Below are 14,391 nucleotides of genomic sequence, written 5' to 3' on the forward strand. Positions count from 1 at the left end.
CTCAATTTCCCCATCTTCAGGGTGAGCGAATGTTCCACTGGCTCTCCGATTGCTTGCATTAGATCAACAGAGACTGAATCGTCCCGGAAGAAATCCAGCTTTCAACACAGAGCATTTAGGGTGTCTCTGTTCATTTTTTTTTTTTCATGACCTCTGATGGCCCTCGGTAATTAGTCGATTAATCTTCTCCGACTTCTCCATCAACTTCTCCTCCCGAGGTTTCTGAACTGAATGTAAATGAGAGAGAGGGTAAAGGACAGGCCTTCGAAACACGAGCCCTCGCCGGGACACACACACACACAAACACACAGACACACAAGCACACTCCTTTTATTACTGCTTCTCCCCTTCTTGCCTCCCTTTGCACCAATTTTTCCCCCTGAAAGGAAGGATTGATTAAAGCAGAGGAAAAGGTTCATTAAATTCTGACTAGCAACAGCACATCTCCAAGAACATGTGTCCTTGGAGAGTGCGCCTCTGAGCTCGCCGCGACCCGCCATTGGTTCACAACAAAAGGTACACGCCGCCGTGAACTAATTGAAGCACGGCGGCCCGGTCCCTGCGCCTATCTCCCCGGGTCACACTCATTCCGCCGCTCGCCACTCCGTCACCAGCCCAAAACACAAAAGCAAAAAAGGGGAACAGGGGCTTCATTAAAAGGTAGCATCCTTAAGTACGCCCGTGGACACGCGGGAGACGGAGGATGGCTTGTCGGGGAGAAAAACAGAAAGACGAAGACGGGGACGTTTCGTCAGCGGGAGCTGGGGGCTGAGGGGGTGGGAAGGGCTCTCACGTTGGACGCTTTATATTGCTGTAAACACAGAGAAGCACAACCTTAACGAGTCAGCGGAGACATTAAGGGTAATACAGGGCGCCGCTTTTTTAGCAAATAACGTTCTCCGCGGTGACATCAAGGCGTGCGTTATCGCGGCGCCGACAGATTCATAAAGCGAGCTGTGCTGTCATATCGCCTCCAGCGTCACAATGATAACTCCAGGAAGGGACGCCGCAGAGTGTATACAGAACGCAATTAAACCCTTGAGCTCTCCGCAGGAACGCAGCACAGGTCCGGGGCAGGAAGATATGTACGGGCCTGTATAGATGTTCAACATTAGTGACCATAATTGCAGTGTGGTGGGCAGTCGTGTGAAGTGAACTATCGAACGAGCACTCTTGTAGCCGTCCACTCGGTCAACCTCCTTTATTTCTCTGCAGAGAACACTTAGCTAGCCTTCCTTCGCTAACTGCGTGGAGACAGCCCTGCTCCTCCTGCTGCTGCTGCTGCTGCTGCTGCATCCTTGAACAAGAGCCAACTGCAGGACCTCTTGTCTGCCTTCTCCGGCAGCAGGATGGAGATGCTGTTTGAAGTTAACCAAGCATCTGCAAACTCCTCCACTACCTCCTCCTCCACCGTCCCGGATCCTTTGTCAGAATCAGCGTCACAACGCATGAGAGAGTGATGGGATCAGTGCGGGCTTCCCCTTTCAATGCGGCTTTTTTCTTCCCAAAACGCTGGTGTATTGCTGAAGATTCTGTGTCGGAGGGTATTAATGTATCAGGTTTGTAGGGATGGCTGGGGGTGGGGGTGGTGGAGGAAGGGGGTGGTGTCTCTCACAAGGTAGTATGGTTTAATTTAATTATTGTCTTATACACCAGTATGGATTGATAGCTTGTTTAACATAAGTTAAGGTATTATTATTATTATTTCTTTCTTTCTTTTGGACACATACTAGTGTTCACACAGACCAGTGCTATTGAATACTCAATCCTATTCACTAGTACACTTTATTGCCTCTCTTTTTTCTTACAAGCTTGTAGATTATAATTTTTAATTTGTCCTACTTTATTACACAAGATAGGAGAGGCTTTTAGTTTGTCCTTTACACAGACCCCAAGGGTTTAATACTACTCCACAGGAGATGGCGAGAGAGAGAGAGAGAGAGAGAGAGAGAGAGAGAGAGAGAGAGAGAGAGAAGAGAGAGAGAGACAGAGAGAGAGAGAGAGAGAGAGAGGAGGAAGCAGAGAGAGCGAGAGAGGGACAACGAGAGAACAAGAGAGAGAGCGAAAGAGCGAGAGAGCGGAGAGAGCGAGGCAGAGATAGAGAGAGATAGACGGAGAGAAAGATATGCTGACGTGAATGCATTAAGTCAGGAGCGGGGTAGCATTTCATGCTATCAGCGAGGACAGCCAGGGGAGTTGCAAGGTCAGCTCGGAGCTCTGGCACAAGTATTCTATTATCCCCGAGTAGTATGTCCAAGTACATCACATCGACCGCTCACGTTAGCATGCTAAGGGACAGGCTCCAGTCCGTAGTGTACAGGATCACTGCTTCTTTGTAACCCTCAAAGCAAAAATCCTTTGGACTTGAACTGGGCAAAGACACTACCTAATGCTTTTTTCCCCTCCCACGTATGTAGTTGTAGGGACAACACTACTCTACAATTCTCTTACTTGAACCTCATTCACAAAAGTGAAGGTGCAGCATATCCAGCCGCAACGTTTCCTCTGGGTTATCGACAAACAAACGGTGCGCTTTGTTACTATGGGAACTGGCCAAGCGTATTCCAAGGCTGACATTGTAGGTCCTTGAAGTAGGACTGCAATAAACCGAGAAACTCAGGCAGTCAGGCGGACCAGAGCGAAATCGCAAATCAACCGATGATTGCGTTTTGACAATCGTTATTTAGGCCAAATGGTCGGGGTTGAATCGAACGCTGAGAGTGGACAGAGTGGCCGGGGATAAATGTACCACTCTGGCTCGTCTAAACGAGATGGACCCGTTCCAGCTCTACAACTCAGTTTGTTATCGATTGAACGTGGGCCAAGTCGAGGGAGTATGCGGTTAGCAATTATGATAAAACAGGTTGGTTAAAAGAAAAGCTGATCACAAGTGCGGGGAAATAAAGTGTTGTTGTTTTTTTTACAGATGATTGTATTTTCACAAAACAAAGACCAAAAGGGACACACACATCGATTGGCCTTGCACTGGGTTCACATGCTAGAAACACTCAACTATGAATCCTCTGGATGAATACAATAGAGAGAATGTCAGGAGGATGGTGAACCGGCGGGAACAAACGTTGGTGTTTACGGGAGGTAAGCCCCTCGTTCCTAACACGAGTAAACACCTGCTGTTTGAGTGGTCAAACTCGCATAAGTATATGCAAATTTCGCATTTGCTTTGCTTTTTGTTTTAACACGACGTAATACCTATGACTGATAATCACATCAATAAATACGCTTCAATATTTGTTTTCCACCATTTTTTATGGATTCCTCCTAACACAACCCAGTACACTCGGTGGGTTGGATGTCTTTCAGTTCAGCAGACAGGATAGAGGGTTTCTGACGGTAAACCTATTTTTTCCCCTTGTTCCCTGGTTATGTAACCGCGGCTCTCCGATTGCTCAGGGATTTCTATAACCAACAGACATTAACCCCAGTTGTCCAAAATAGATGGGCAGAAAGCAACGTCTTATCTGACAACGTATGATCGACTGGTTCTCCATTCATCTCATATCAATGGAAGATAACACCAATTAGGAGAAGGAAAACAACATGAAACCAAGAGAGAAAAGACAAAAAGGCAGTGCGAGAAATAGAGAGAGCAAGAGTGGAGGACTGACCGAGAGACAGACTGCGAACGAGAGAGAGAGAGAGAGAGAGAGAGAGAGAGAGAGAGAGAGAGAGAGAGAGAGAGAGAGAGAGAGAGAGAGAGAGAGAGAGAGAGAGAGAGAGAGAGAGCGAGAGAGAGAGAGAGAGAGAGATATGCATGGCTCTGTATGCCACAGCTGCTGCCATCACTCCAAGCCGTGTTTTGTCAGACACACACAACGCGAGTCAACATGCAAAGCAGTGCAAGTTAAAGCGTGTTCAGACACACACATACACACCCACCCAGCCGGAGGAAGGTCTCTGGCATATCACGTACACATACACACACACACACACACACACACACACACACTCACAGCTTAACACACACACATGCATAAATGTACACAGACAAACACACACACACACATGCGTTTACACACACTGAAGCACCCACACATACGCTCACACTCACAGCTGGTACCAATAGACAGAGGTTTCAACATGTATGTAGAGCAACGTATTGCAGTCTGGGACTGGTTTTGATTTCGTAACCCATCACCACACACACACACAAAAAAAAAACAACCCACATACATACACACACACACAAACCAAGGCAGTAGTCACAACAATAGTCAACATCTTATCTGGAAAAGTAGAAAACTTGCTTGGTTTTGTTCTACATGTTTACCAGAATAGAGGGAGATAGAAAGAGAAAGAATATGGTAGTGAAATTTTAGAGAAACACAAACACAGACAGTCTTAAGATGTTCCTGATGTTATTTTCAGGTGATATCAGATCTACTTTCCAGTGTACTTCTGCCTGTGCCTAGAAAAAGGGATGTGTGTGTGTGTGAGTGTGTATCAGTGTTACCAAAGTGAAGAGTGCCGTGAGAGATTGTACATGTGCTTTTCCTTGTTGCACTTTATCTCAAGCCATCTATCTCACTCACGCGTTCTCTCTGACCTTCCCCCTCCCTCCTTCCCTCTCCCTATCAGTCTCTATCTCCCCCCACGCCATCTCCCCCTGTCTTTCTCCTTCTGTCCCCACCCCCCTCTCTCTCAGCAGGGGGGCAGTGGGAGAAGGTGTGGTAGGACCCAGGACCCCCGTGGAGCAAGTTATTGCACTGCCACACCCGAGCTCTCCCCCGGCCCCCCTGTCAGCACCCCATGACTGCAGGGGTCCCCGCCTACACCCCCTAGCTGCGTGTTTTCCTACGTCCTCCACGTCTACTTGTCTGTCTGTATTTCGATGGAGGGTAGTGGCGAGTGTGGTTGTGTGTGTGAGCATGTGTGTATGAGTGCGTGCGTGTGTGTGACTGTGTGTGTGTGTGTGTGTGTGTGTGTGTGTGTGTGTCCGAAACGCGCTCCTCGCATTCACCACCACCAAAAACAAAATGGATTCCAACGCATGCAGCGGCGTTACAGCTAAAACAACAGAAAAGAAGATGCATCTCAAGAGCCCATCAGAGAAGCAGCAGCAAACCGGAAGCAGTTTGTTGTCGAGGGGGGTCGCGGTCATCGCCGGGGATTACGTACCGGTGATGTTGACCTCCACGGAGCCGGTGCGCCGGCCGATGTTGTTGGTGGCCTCGCAGACGTAGGCCCCGGCCTGCTCATAGGTCACAGGGCCCTTGAAGAATAGGCTGTTGTTCTTCACCTCCACATTGGTGGGCATGGAGCCGTTCAGCCTGGAGGAGGAGGAGGAGGAGGAGGAGGAGGAGGAGGAGAGGGGGGTAAAGGGGGAGAAGGAGGAGGAGAAGAGGGAGGTGAAGGGGGAGAAGGAGGATAGGAGGAAGAGGAGGAGGGAGAAGTGGAGGAAGAGGTGTGGGAGGTAAAATGAGGAGAAGAGGAAGAGGAGGAAGAGGTGGTGGAAGGGGGGTTGAGCATCAGAGGAGGAGGAATAACGAGAAGGAAGAGGAGCAGGAGGGGAATGAGGAGAAAATAGGAGGGGGAAAGAAGAGAAGGAGAGTTTATAAAACAGTACAATAACAGCAGACCACCGTGCCGAGACCGCCACGCTGGGGACAACAACAGGCCTCCAAAGGAACGGGGGCAGCAGAGCGACCCGTGGATCATGAACCACAGCCCTCGGAGCGCAGACACCCCTGCAGGCGGCTAGGGCTGGTGGACGCCTGGCATATTTACCAGCATCATACATCCCTCATCGTCCCTCCGAAACAGAGTTACGAGGACAGTAGAGCTGCAGCAGGTCTCTGCAGGTAAAGGCAGATCGCTCGGATAACCAAGAGGATACAGGTTGGTTCGAAACCCTGGGGGAGCTGTGTGTGTGTGTGTGTGTGTGTGTGTGTGTGTGTGTGTCAGTATGCATGTGTCAGTGTGACGGAGTGTGTCTGTGTGAGTGAGTGAGTGTGCGTCTGTGTGATTTTGTCAACGTGTGTTTGGGTGAGTGAGTGAGTGTGTGAGTGTGTGCGTGTGCGTCAGTGTATGTGTGTGTGGATTTGCATGTGTGTTTCTGTGTGTCAGTGAGTCATTGAGTCAGTGAGTGAGTGAGTGAGTGAGTGAGTGAGTGCCTGTGGTGTTCGAGGGTTTCATGTAAAAAACACCCTGGTTCGGGAAGGGGGGGGGGGCGGGGTTTGGTGTGCTGTGATGTTGAGGAAGTGGAAACAGTCATGGCTGGGTGTGTCATTCTGAAATGTTTGTCTTCTCCTCTTTCCCGGGTCAGTGTACCTGGGGCCTGTCCGGACCTGCCCCGGCACAACCCGGCAGGGAGGGGGGGGTTCAGGGGACCATGAAGGTACCTGTCCTACGCTCCTCTTATCAGGGGCTGCTTTATGGGTAACCTCCTGGTGGAGGGAGGGGGATGAGCTGAGGGAGGACATATCGCTCTCCCTTTCATTTGACACTCCTCTACTGACTGGACTTTTCCTCTCCGTTTCACATGGGGAACTGGAGCGGGGCGGCTCGGCGAAAGGGGGGGGAATTGCGATTTAATATACCAAGGGAAAAAGAGAAGGGAATGTTTCCTCTGGAGTGACTGGTGTTATTATATATATATATATATATATATATATATATATATATATATAATTCTACGGGGCAGATACTGTATACAGTATACGCTGATGATGCCAAACACACATCACTCCGACCCGGTCTCATGGAAACCACTGCAGGAACCACTTTTCAACAACACCATTTACAAACAGCAAAAGCAGTCAGACGATGACTGGTTCTTTACATCCCATCATGTCTCTGTAGACGGCACCGCGGTTGTCGTCTGCTTGTTTATTTACTCTACAAACAAGGAGGGGTGCCCCCAAACAAACGCGCTCTCTTCTCCCACCGTCTCCGTGCCTCACTGCAGGGGCCCTTCAGAATCGGGATGATGCTTCCGACAGCGGCTCCCCTGACGCCGTCATGCTCCATTTGTTGCCGCGGCGACAAACAACACGGAACGCGGCGACGAGGCGGAACAACGCGGTCATCTCCGCTAACGACGTCAACTTAGCCGGCTATTAGAATCCCAACGAGGCCCGCGACTTAATGACGGCGGGGAAACCAAACTATCGGTGACGCACTCTGTGTGTGTGTGTTGAGTCCGGGGGCCGTTCTCAGTCCAATCTAAAATATGGTTAGAATTAAGTCTAACAATGAAACCCCGTCGAGAGGGGACAGCCATGGCGGGGACCATGGTGATGGCGGTGGCCATGGCCATGGCGATGGTTCTCGGAGGTCCACGTCTTGTCTTGGGTGTCACCAGGCTAGCCCGGCCGGCCGCTCCAGGGAACGGCCGTCTCGGTCCAGACGTATTCCCTTTGATCTCTTCGGTGGCATTTTAGTAATTGAGCTGCTAGCGAGCCTCGATACTGTATGCCACAACTCAATAGGCAGTTAGCTCCTGAGCCAATAGAAAGCGCTGACCGCTGTTGCACAGCGTCGATTGATTTGCCCCCGTGAATGAAAAGCTGGCAAACAGAATTTGAGAGGGATGCAGATTCTCCTGGCGGCCCGCAACGTCTGTGAAGCTGAATGCATGTGTCAGGCGTGTGTGTGTGTGGCTGTATGTGTGTGTATGTGTGTCTGTGTGTGTGTGTGTGTGTGTGTGTGTGTGTGTGTGTGTGTGTGTGTGTGTGTGTGTGTGTGTGTGTGTGTGTGTGTACCTCTCTGCCATATTTCCAATGCAAGAATAACAAGCACTGCTTCAGAATGGGGTAAGAGGTCTATGCCAAACAAGGGCTTGAATGTGTGTGTAGAGAGAGAGAGAGAGCGTGAGAGACACACTAACGCTCACACACAAGCATCGGGTTTGTGTGTGCGTGTGTGTGTGTATGAATGAATGTACAGTAAAAATCTATGAAAGAATGCATGAATGGGTAAAACTGTATTAATCAACTGCACAGTTGAGGGAATTAGTCCACTTGAAGGCCCAACCGTGTATTAGTCAGTGTGGATCTATTCCCGCAACGCATTATACAACAGTAACCTTTATTACCTGTAGTGCATATTAGTGAAATAGTGAAGTCAAAAAAAGACGATTCAAAACCTTTGATTTGGAAACCAGTAATTATGCTAATACTGTGGAGCTCAGGCCACGGTGAAAGAAAGTATTTCCGGCTCCAGTTTAATCTCCCTGCCATCATAATGATTATGTATGACCAGTCATTGTAGTGCCTCTCACAACACAGAGTGTGTGTGAGGGGGGAGGGGGATGGGTTTGCAAGCTGTGACGGGGTTTAATTCCTGGCCGGCAGGTTAAGTCTATTATCAGAGCCGGGAGTCAGGGATACTTGACCTCTGACCCTGATCTTTAGTGATAGCCACACAGGAGCTCCAGGCTGCCGACCCGTCACCAGCGTCTGCTCCTCCGCCCGCCCAGACTTGTGTCCTCGGTGCTGGGCAGGGTCAGAAGTAGGTAGGGTTATCTAACCTCCACACACAGGCCCTTCTTCTTCTGTAGCCAGGAGACTAGCCGGGGCACGCGTTCAAGCGTGTCCCAAAACAAACACGACACAAAGCGTCTTGTTCGCCTGTTTTTTGTTCCAATCTTGTAAAAAAAAAAAGGAATCAATGGCAATGCTGTTTTTTAGAAGAGACCCCATTTGGCACCCAACAAAAAGGGAGAGGATTGAGATGAAAGTAGAGGGAAAAGCCAGTATTTTCTTTTAAAGAGGTGCATTTTTCTAAAGAAAAAGATAATTAAAGGATTCCCCACCGCACACGTATCTCAGCCCCTGAAGACAGCATTGCGAAATCAAATTTAATTAAAAGAAGTGGTAAACACCGAAACAGTGTCTGATCAGCATCTCTTCACCTTCCTCGTTAGCTAAGAAACACCGCCAGCGTGTCTGAGTGAGTGTTCGACGGGGATACACTCCCCTGCGTCCGGCACCGACGCCAGGCACCGCAGGCACAGGCAGCAAGGCACCGAGGCGCAGGCAGCAAGGCACCGAGGCACAGGCAGCAAGGCACCGAGGCGCTGGCAGCAAGGCACCGAGGCGCAGGCAGCAAGGCACCGAGGCGCAGTCAGCACCCCACTGAACTGAGCTCCTGTGGCTCCGTTCACTATCTGGTCATTATGCCGACTCTGTTCCCCCAAAGGGGCTTACAGTGAAAAGGATGAGATACTAGTCATGAAGAAGCATATAGGGGGTGAGGAAGCATCTAAGAGCACAAGGATGTTTCGGGTTAGGCTGCGGACTAGTCTAAACTCAAACATCGAACCCACAACCTTTCGGCTAGGAGTCCCTAACACCCTAACCCCCTAGACTATCCTAGGGGTCAGACGTTTCCTTATCTGCCTTCCTGCCCGTTCTAGAATACCAGAACCATCCTCTAGCTCTTTCATAAATCGTGTCTTCTGATGCGCTGTCTCTGTGTATGTGTGTGTGTGGGTGTGTGTGAGATGTGTGTGGGTTTTGATCTGTGATGTGTTTGTGGGTGTGTGTGTGTCTGATATGTGCACATCTGTAATGCAATGTGTGTGTCTAAGATGTGAGTGTGTGTGTGCATGTCTGCGATGCCTTTATGATGGAGTGTGTGCGTTACTGTGATGTGTGTGTGCGTGTATGTGTGTGTGTTTTACTGTGATGTGTGCATGTGTGCGTGTGTGTGTGTGTGTGTGTGTGTGTGTGTGTGTGTGTGTGTGTGTGTGTGTGTGTGTGTGTGTGTGTGTGTGTGTGTGTGTGTGTGAGAAAGCGGGTTTGCCCTGGCAGCAGAATCCATGCATGAAACAGGCGAGGAGGAGAAGAGAAGTTCTGTCCTGGTCCTCATTAAAAAACCAAACCAGTGCTTCTAAGAGCATCCAGACCAATGGCGGTGGGCCTATTAATCCACATCCACTCCAGTCCAGCCGCACGTTGCTCAAACAATCTGTCACCCCACAATTACACGACAAATTGCCTCATTTATTTTCAATTCCAGCGGACAATAGCCCCCTTTCAAAGCTATGACAGGGGGCAAAAAATCCATGTGAATACAGAACCTGGACATGGAGGAATAATCGGCGTTGTGTCACAATGGAACCGTTTTTTTAATACGAACCAAGGCGGAAAAAAAAGGGGGGACCCTTGTTTCAAGTATTGGGCTATGTATCGGTGACTAATGTTTAGCCAGCACCGCTTCCCACGCGGCCCCGGAGCGCGCTCAGAGACCCTGTGATCCCACCGAGGGAGCTCCGGTTACCCTGGAGCCTGAAAGAGTCGTGTTTCCATCTCCTAGAAGCCCCCCCCCCCCTCGCGCTCCTCCCCCCTGCCGTATGACCTCCTGTGTTTGTTGTTTGAACATTTTGTCAGTCAAAGCGCTGATGATGTCACCTGGTGGGCATGCCTGGCCCTCATCCCAGGCCTCTGCGCCCCATTCAGGGACCCCGCCCAATATGAAGCCCCGCCCCCTCACAGGATCTTCGCCCCCCCCCTCTCCTTTCCCGGTCTCACCACTTCACACGTCGGGCCCTTTGCAAGACTCTGCACGTTGTCACTCTCATGACTCTCCCACCGCTTCACGTAAACTTCCCACTCCCAGGCCCCACCCCTTTTTGTGCCGGAAAGACATAGCTCCGCCCACCCCGAGGCAACCACAAAGCACATGCCCGTAGCACTCAGTTAGTAACCCCCCCCCACCCCCAGCTCTGAGGCTGTACCTACACGGCTGGCTGGTAAGGCTTCAAAGGCTAAGACCCAGAGAGCTGTTTGTGTTGGGTATCCACAGACAACACACAGAGAGAGGGGGGGTTGCTTTCTTCTGCCTTTAATGGGAGCAGGGGCAGCCAGCCCTTTCTTATCTCCATCCGTGTTTCACAAATAAACAGGAGCTGCGAGAAGCCACCCCGGAGGTGGGAGTACAGTGAGTTAGTGTGCTCTTTATCCGTGAAGATAATGTTGCTCAATAGCTCTCTCTCTCTATCTTTCTCTCTCTCTCCCTCTCTCTTCCCCCTCCCCCCCCTCTATCTCTGTCTCTAGCTGAACAAATGTTTGCCGTCACAGGATCTATTCCTCCGTTCACGCTGTTCATATTAAATTGCTTCACTGGTGTGTTTTCCAACCAGCGAGACCATCCCTTATAGCAATAAGATATCTGTCCAGCGATCGATGTTTCAGAGGGGGGTAATGGGGGAGGGGGGGGGGGGGTTGTGCAGTCCTGGGGACCGGGAGGTATAGGAGGGGATGGGGGGCGGGCGTCCCACAAACTCACAGTTTCCATTGGTAGATGGTGACGGGAGGGTTGGCGTTGGCGTTGCAGGTCAGCTTGACGTCCTGGCGGTTGAGGTACCAGTTGCCGTCGAAGCCCTCGATGGTCACCTCCGGTTCGTCTGCAAAGAGAGAACGGCCACCGTGAGAGAGAGAACGCCCACCGCGAGAGAGAGAACGCCCACCGCGAGAGAGAGAACGCCCACCGCGAGAGAGAGAACGCCCACCGCGAGAGAGAGAACGCCCACCGCGAGAGAGAGAACGCCCACCGCGAGAGAGAGAATGCCCACTGCGAGAGAGAGAACGCCCACCGCGAGAGAGAGAACGCCCACCGCGAGAGAGAGAATGCCCACTGCGAGAGAGAGAACGCCCACCGCGCGAGAGAGAACGCCCACCGCGCGAGAGAGAACGCCCACCGCGAGAGAGAGAACGCCCACCGCGAGAGAGAGAACGCCCACCGCGAGAGAGAGAACGCCCACCGCGAGAGAGAGAACGCCCACCGCGAGAGAGAGAACGCCCACCGCGCGAGAGAGAATGCCCACTGCGAGAGAGAGAACGCCCACCGCGCGAGAGAGAACGCCCACCGCGCGAGAGAGAACGCCCACCATGAGAGCAGGGAGCAGGGAGCAGGGACACACACTGCAGGGGGGGATTTAATCGGGACGGATAAATGGCATGTTTGATTCCTTTTTTTGTCTTATCCGAAGAATATAAACAGCGAGTGAAAATAAAGACAGAGAAAACCATAAATATTTATCCGGGCATCGACACAAAACACTGTTGACGGCTGACAGCTCACAACAAAACACGGAAATAAAAGATAAAAACAATGGAGAATTTGGAGGAAAAAAAAGTGGCGTAGCGTGTTGTTTTCACAGTTCACGGTTCACGGGCAGCGGAGACGGTGGAGACAGACGGCAGAAAAACACAACAACACCAGAAGACACAACGAGACATAATGGTAAAAAAAAGTTGATGGTATTTTTCCGTTGAGGAAAGGGCGAGGGACTTACACTGGACGTTGAGCACGACGCTGTCGGTGATGTGCTCGCTGCGGTACCTCACGATGCACGTCAGCTTCATCTTGTGCATCTTGCTGCTGGGCATCACCATGTAGTTGCTGCGCACCGTCACCGTGCCGTTGGCGTTTGTTGTCTCCTTGAAGTCGAATTCACCCTTCAGCAGTGTGTCCCACTTGATCACGCTGGTGGGCTTCCCGTTGGCCGAGACGCACGTGGCCACGGTGGTCTTGCGGCTCGAGGCGCGCGCCACGATGGTGGTCGAGGTCAGGGACAGGCGGGTCATGGGTCGGGCTGGCGGGTTGGAGAGGCAGAGTGGTGGGGTTAGAACAGGAGGTTTTCATTAAGAGTGATGGACGATGGTCGAGGATGTGAAAACCTTGACTGAGCATGACTTATCACAGATCACAGATGGGATGCGTTTGCTACACTCCTGGCGAAATATTTTGTCGCGAGAATGTCAGAAAGTGTGTGAATATACATCGCAAAGTTGTTTATAAAGCGAAGGTATACAGCTCCCGTTAAATAGGTTTGATGAATAGAAGAAAATCGATGAAGGTGGGATTGCAGTGGATTTCATGCAACTTCATTTTCTGATGCCTAGTGCCTAGCCCTACCTTGGTAACCCTTAATCACATGGACGTATTTACGCTGTCTCTCCCTTTTAGTGTGGCTGAAAGGTTTGTTGACATCTGCACCAAAACACATCACAGCTTTCTCTCTTCAAAACAGCACAAGGCAAATGTATAGTTAGATTCCAGCCCCAGCTCCGAATCCAACTATACATTTGCATGCTCTCTTATTTATTCAGGTTTCATGCCGGGCGTATAATCATCTTAACCTCACCTTGCGTCGGGGGTCTGCTTCTGAAGATAACAGTAATTTGAAGCAAATTAAAGTAAATAACTAGATTTTTTGATTTTGAAAACACTTTCAGTGGTGATTCAAATCAAGGTCCATTTTGCCTTTTTTACCCACATCAAAATAAAGCTTAACGCCTCCGCACAGAAGCAGAGACCACTCAACAACCTAAATGCACAGTCCTCCATTTCCAATCCACGTTGTGCTCCCAATTAGCAGAGTGCTGCTAGCACATCAAAAAGCAGGCTTAAGATCGCACAAAAGGAAAAACTAGCTCCCTTAGGTCCAAATTGAATTATCTAGGGTTGAAATACTAGATTTGTGCCCAATAATGCATTTGTGCTTACTTCTAGTATACGGTATTACAAATAGTGAAGACACATGTCTAAACTGACGTTAAACTGACAAGATGTCTGGGTAATAACAGGGTTCAATTGTCATCTGGACTCATAGCACGGTGATTGACAGCTAGCTTAGGTTTTTTGAAACCATACTACAAACTATACACTCTACTATAGCCAACACAACAAACCCTTCCACATTTTAAAAACCTCGCAAAAGATGTTTCGAAAAAATGCCCTCTTGACTTCTGTCGGACGGAGCCGTTAAAGCAGGCTCAAGTGGGCGTGGCCCCTAGATATGAGCCGGGTCTGGTCCCGGGTTGAGTTATGGAGAGGCAACGGGGGCTACAGCAGACGACACCCACAGTCGGGGTGCGGGACAGAGTACACAGGGCTCAGATCCAAAGCTCAGGGTTCAGAGACCGAAGCTCTTTAAGACGCGGAGGGGATAGCTCAGAGAGCGTGTCTTAGTACTCGGTCGGAATGGGAAACAAACTGGACTCTCCTCGTCTGGTTAGATCTCTAATGAGGAGGAGCACACAAGCCTCTCAAAGCTGAAAGGCTGGGAGAATCTCTCTCTCTCTCTATTCAAAGAACATCGGACCGGACTGAAATATTAAATAGTCCTGTTGCTGGCGTCCTTGTGTTGAACTTACAATGCACTGTGCTAGGATGTAGATATATTTGACATAACTATTTTGCACTTAACTCCCACTAATAATACATAATGTATAACATATATAATATATAATTGTAACAATTTCATTCTAAATGATCCATGCTGCTATTTGACAGTTTTTATTAATTCGATTATATCCTTGCTCTTCAGTGGCTTGAGTACTTTGTAAAGTGGCATAAAAAATGTATTATAATTATTATTTTATATACTATCCTGTTGAGTTTATACAAACCTATGGTTGCAAC

The 14,391-nt window shown here is 49.8% G+C and overlaps 1 protein-coding gene across 1 annotated transcript in view; it reads right to left on the reverse strand.

Annotated features, from left to right (window-relative positions):
* The window catches only part of nectin1b (nectin cell adhesion molecule 1b), an 84,988-nt gene that overhangs the window by 15,260 nt on the left and 55,337 nt on the right, over positions 1-14,391 (reverse strand). Inside the window, exons 3-5 of the mRNA XM_079732096.1 lie at positions 12,260-12,559; positions 11,251-11,368; positions 5,137-5,288 (exon numbers count right to left, since the gene is read on the reverse strand). Coding sequence (XP_079588222.1) covers positions 5,137-5,288; positions 11,251-11,368; positions 12,260-12,559 — 570 coding nt within the window. The remainder of the gene's footprint in view (positions 1-5,136; positions 5,289-11,250; positions 11,369-12,259; positions 12,560-14,391) is intronic.

Source organism: Pollachius pollachius, assembly GCF_949987615.1.
Source record: "Pollachius pollachius genome assembly, chromosome: 3".
Taxonomy (NCBI): Eukaryota; Metazoa; Chordata; class Actinopteri; order Gadiformes; family Gadidae; genus Pollachius; species Pollachius pollachius.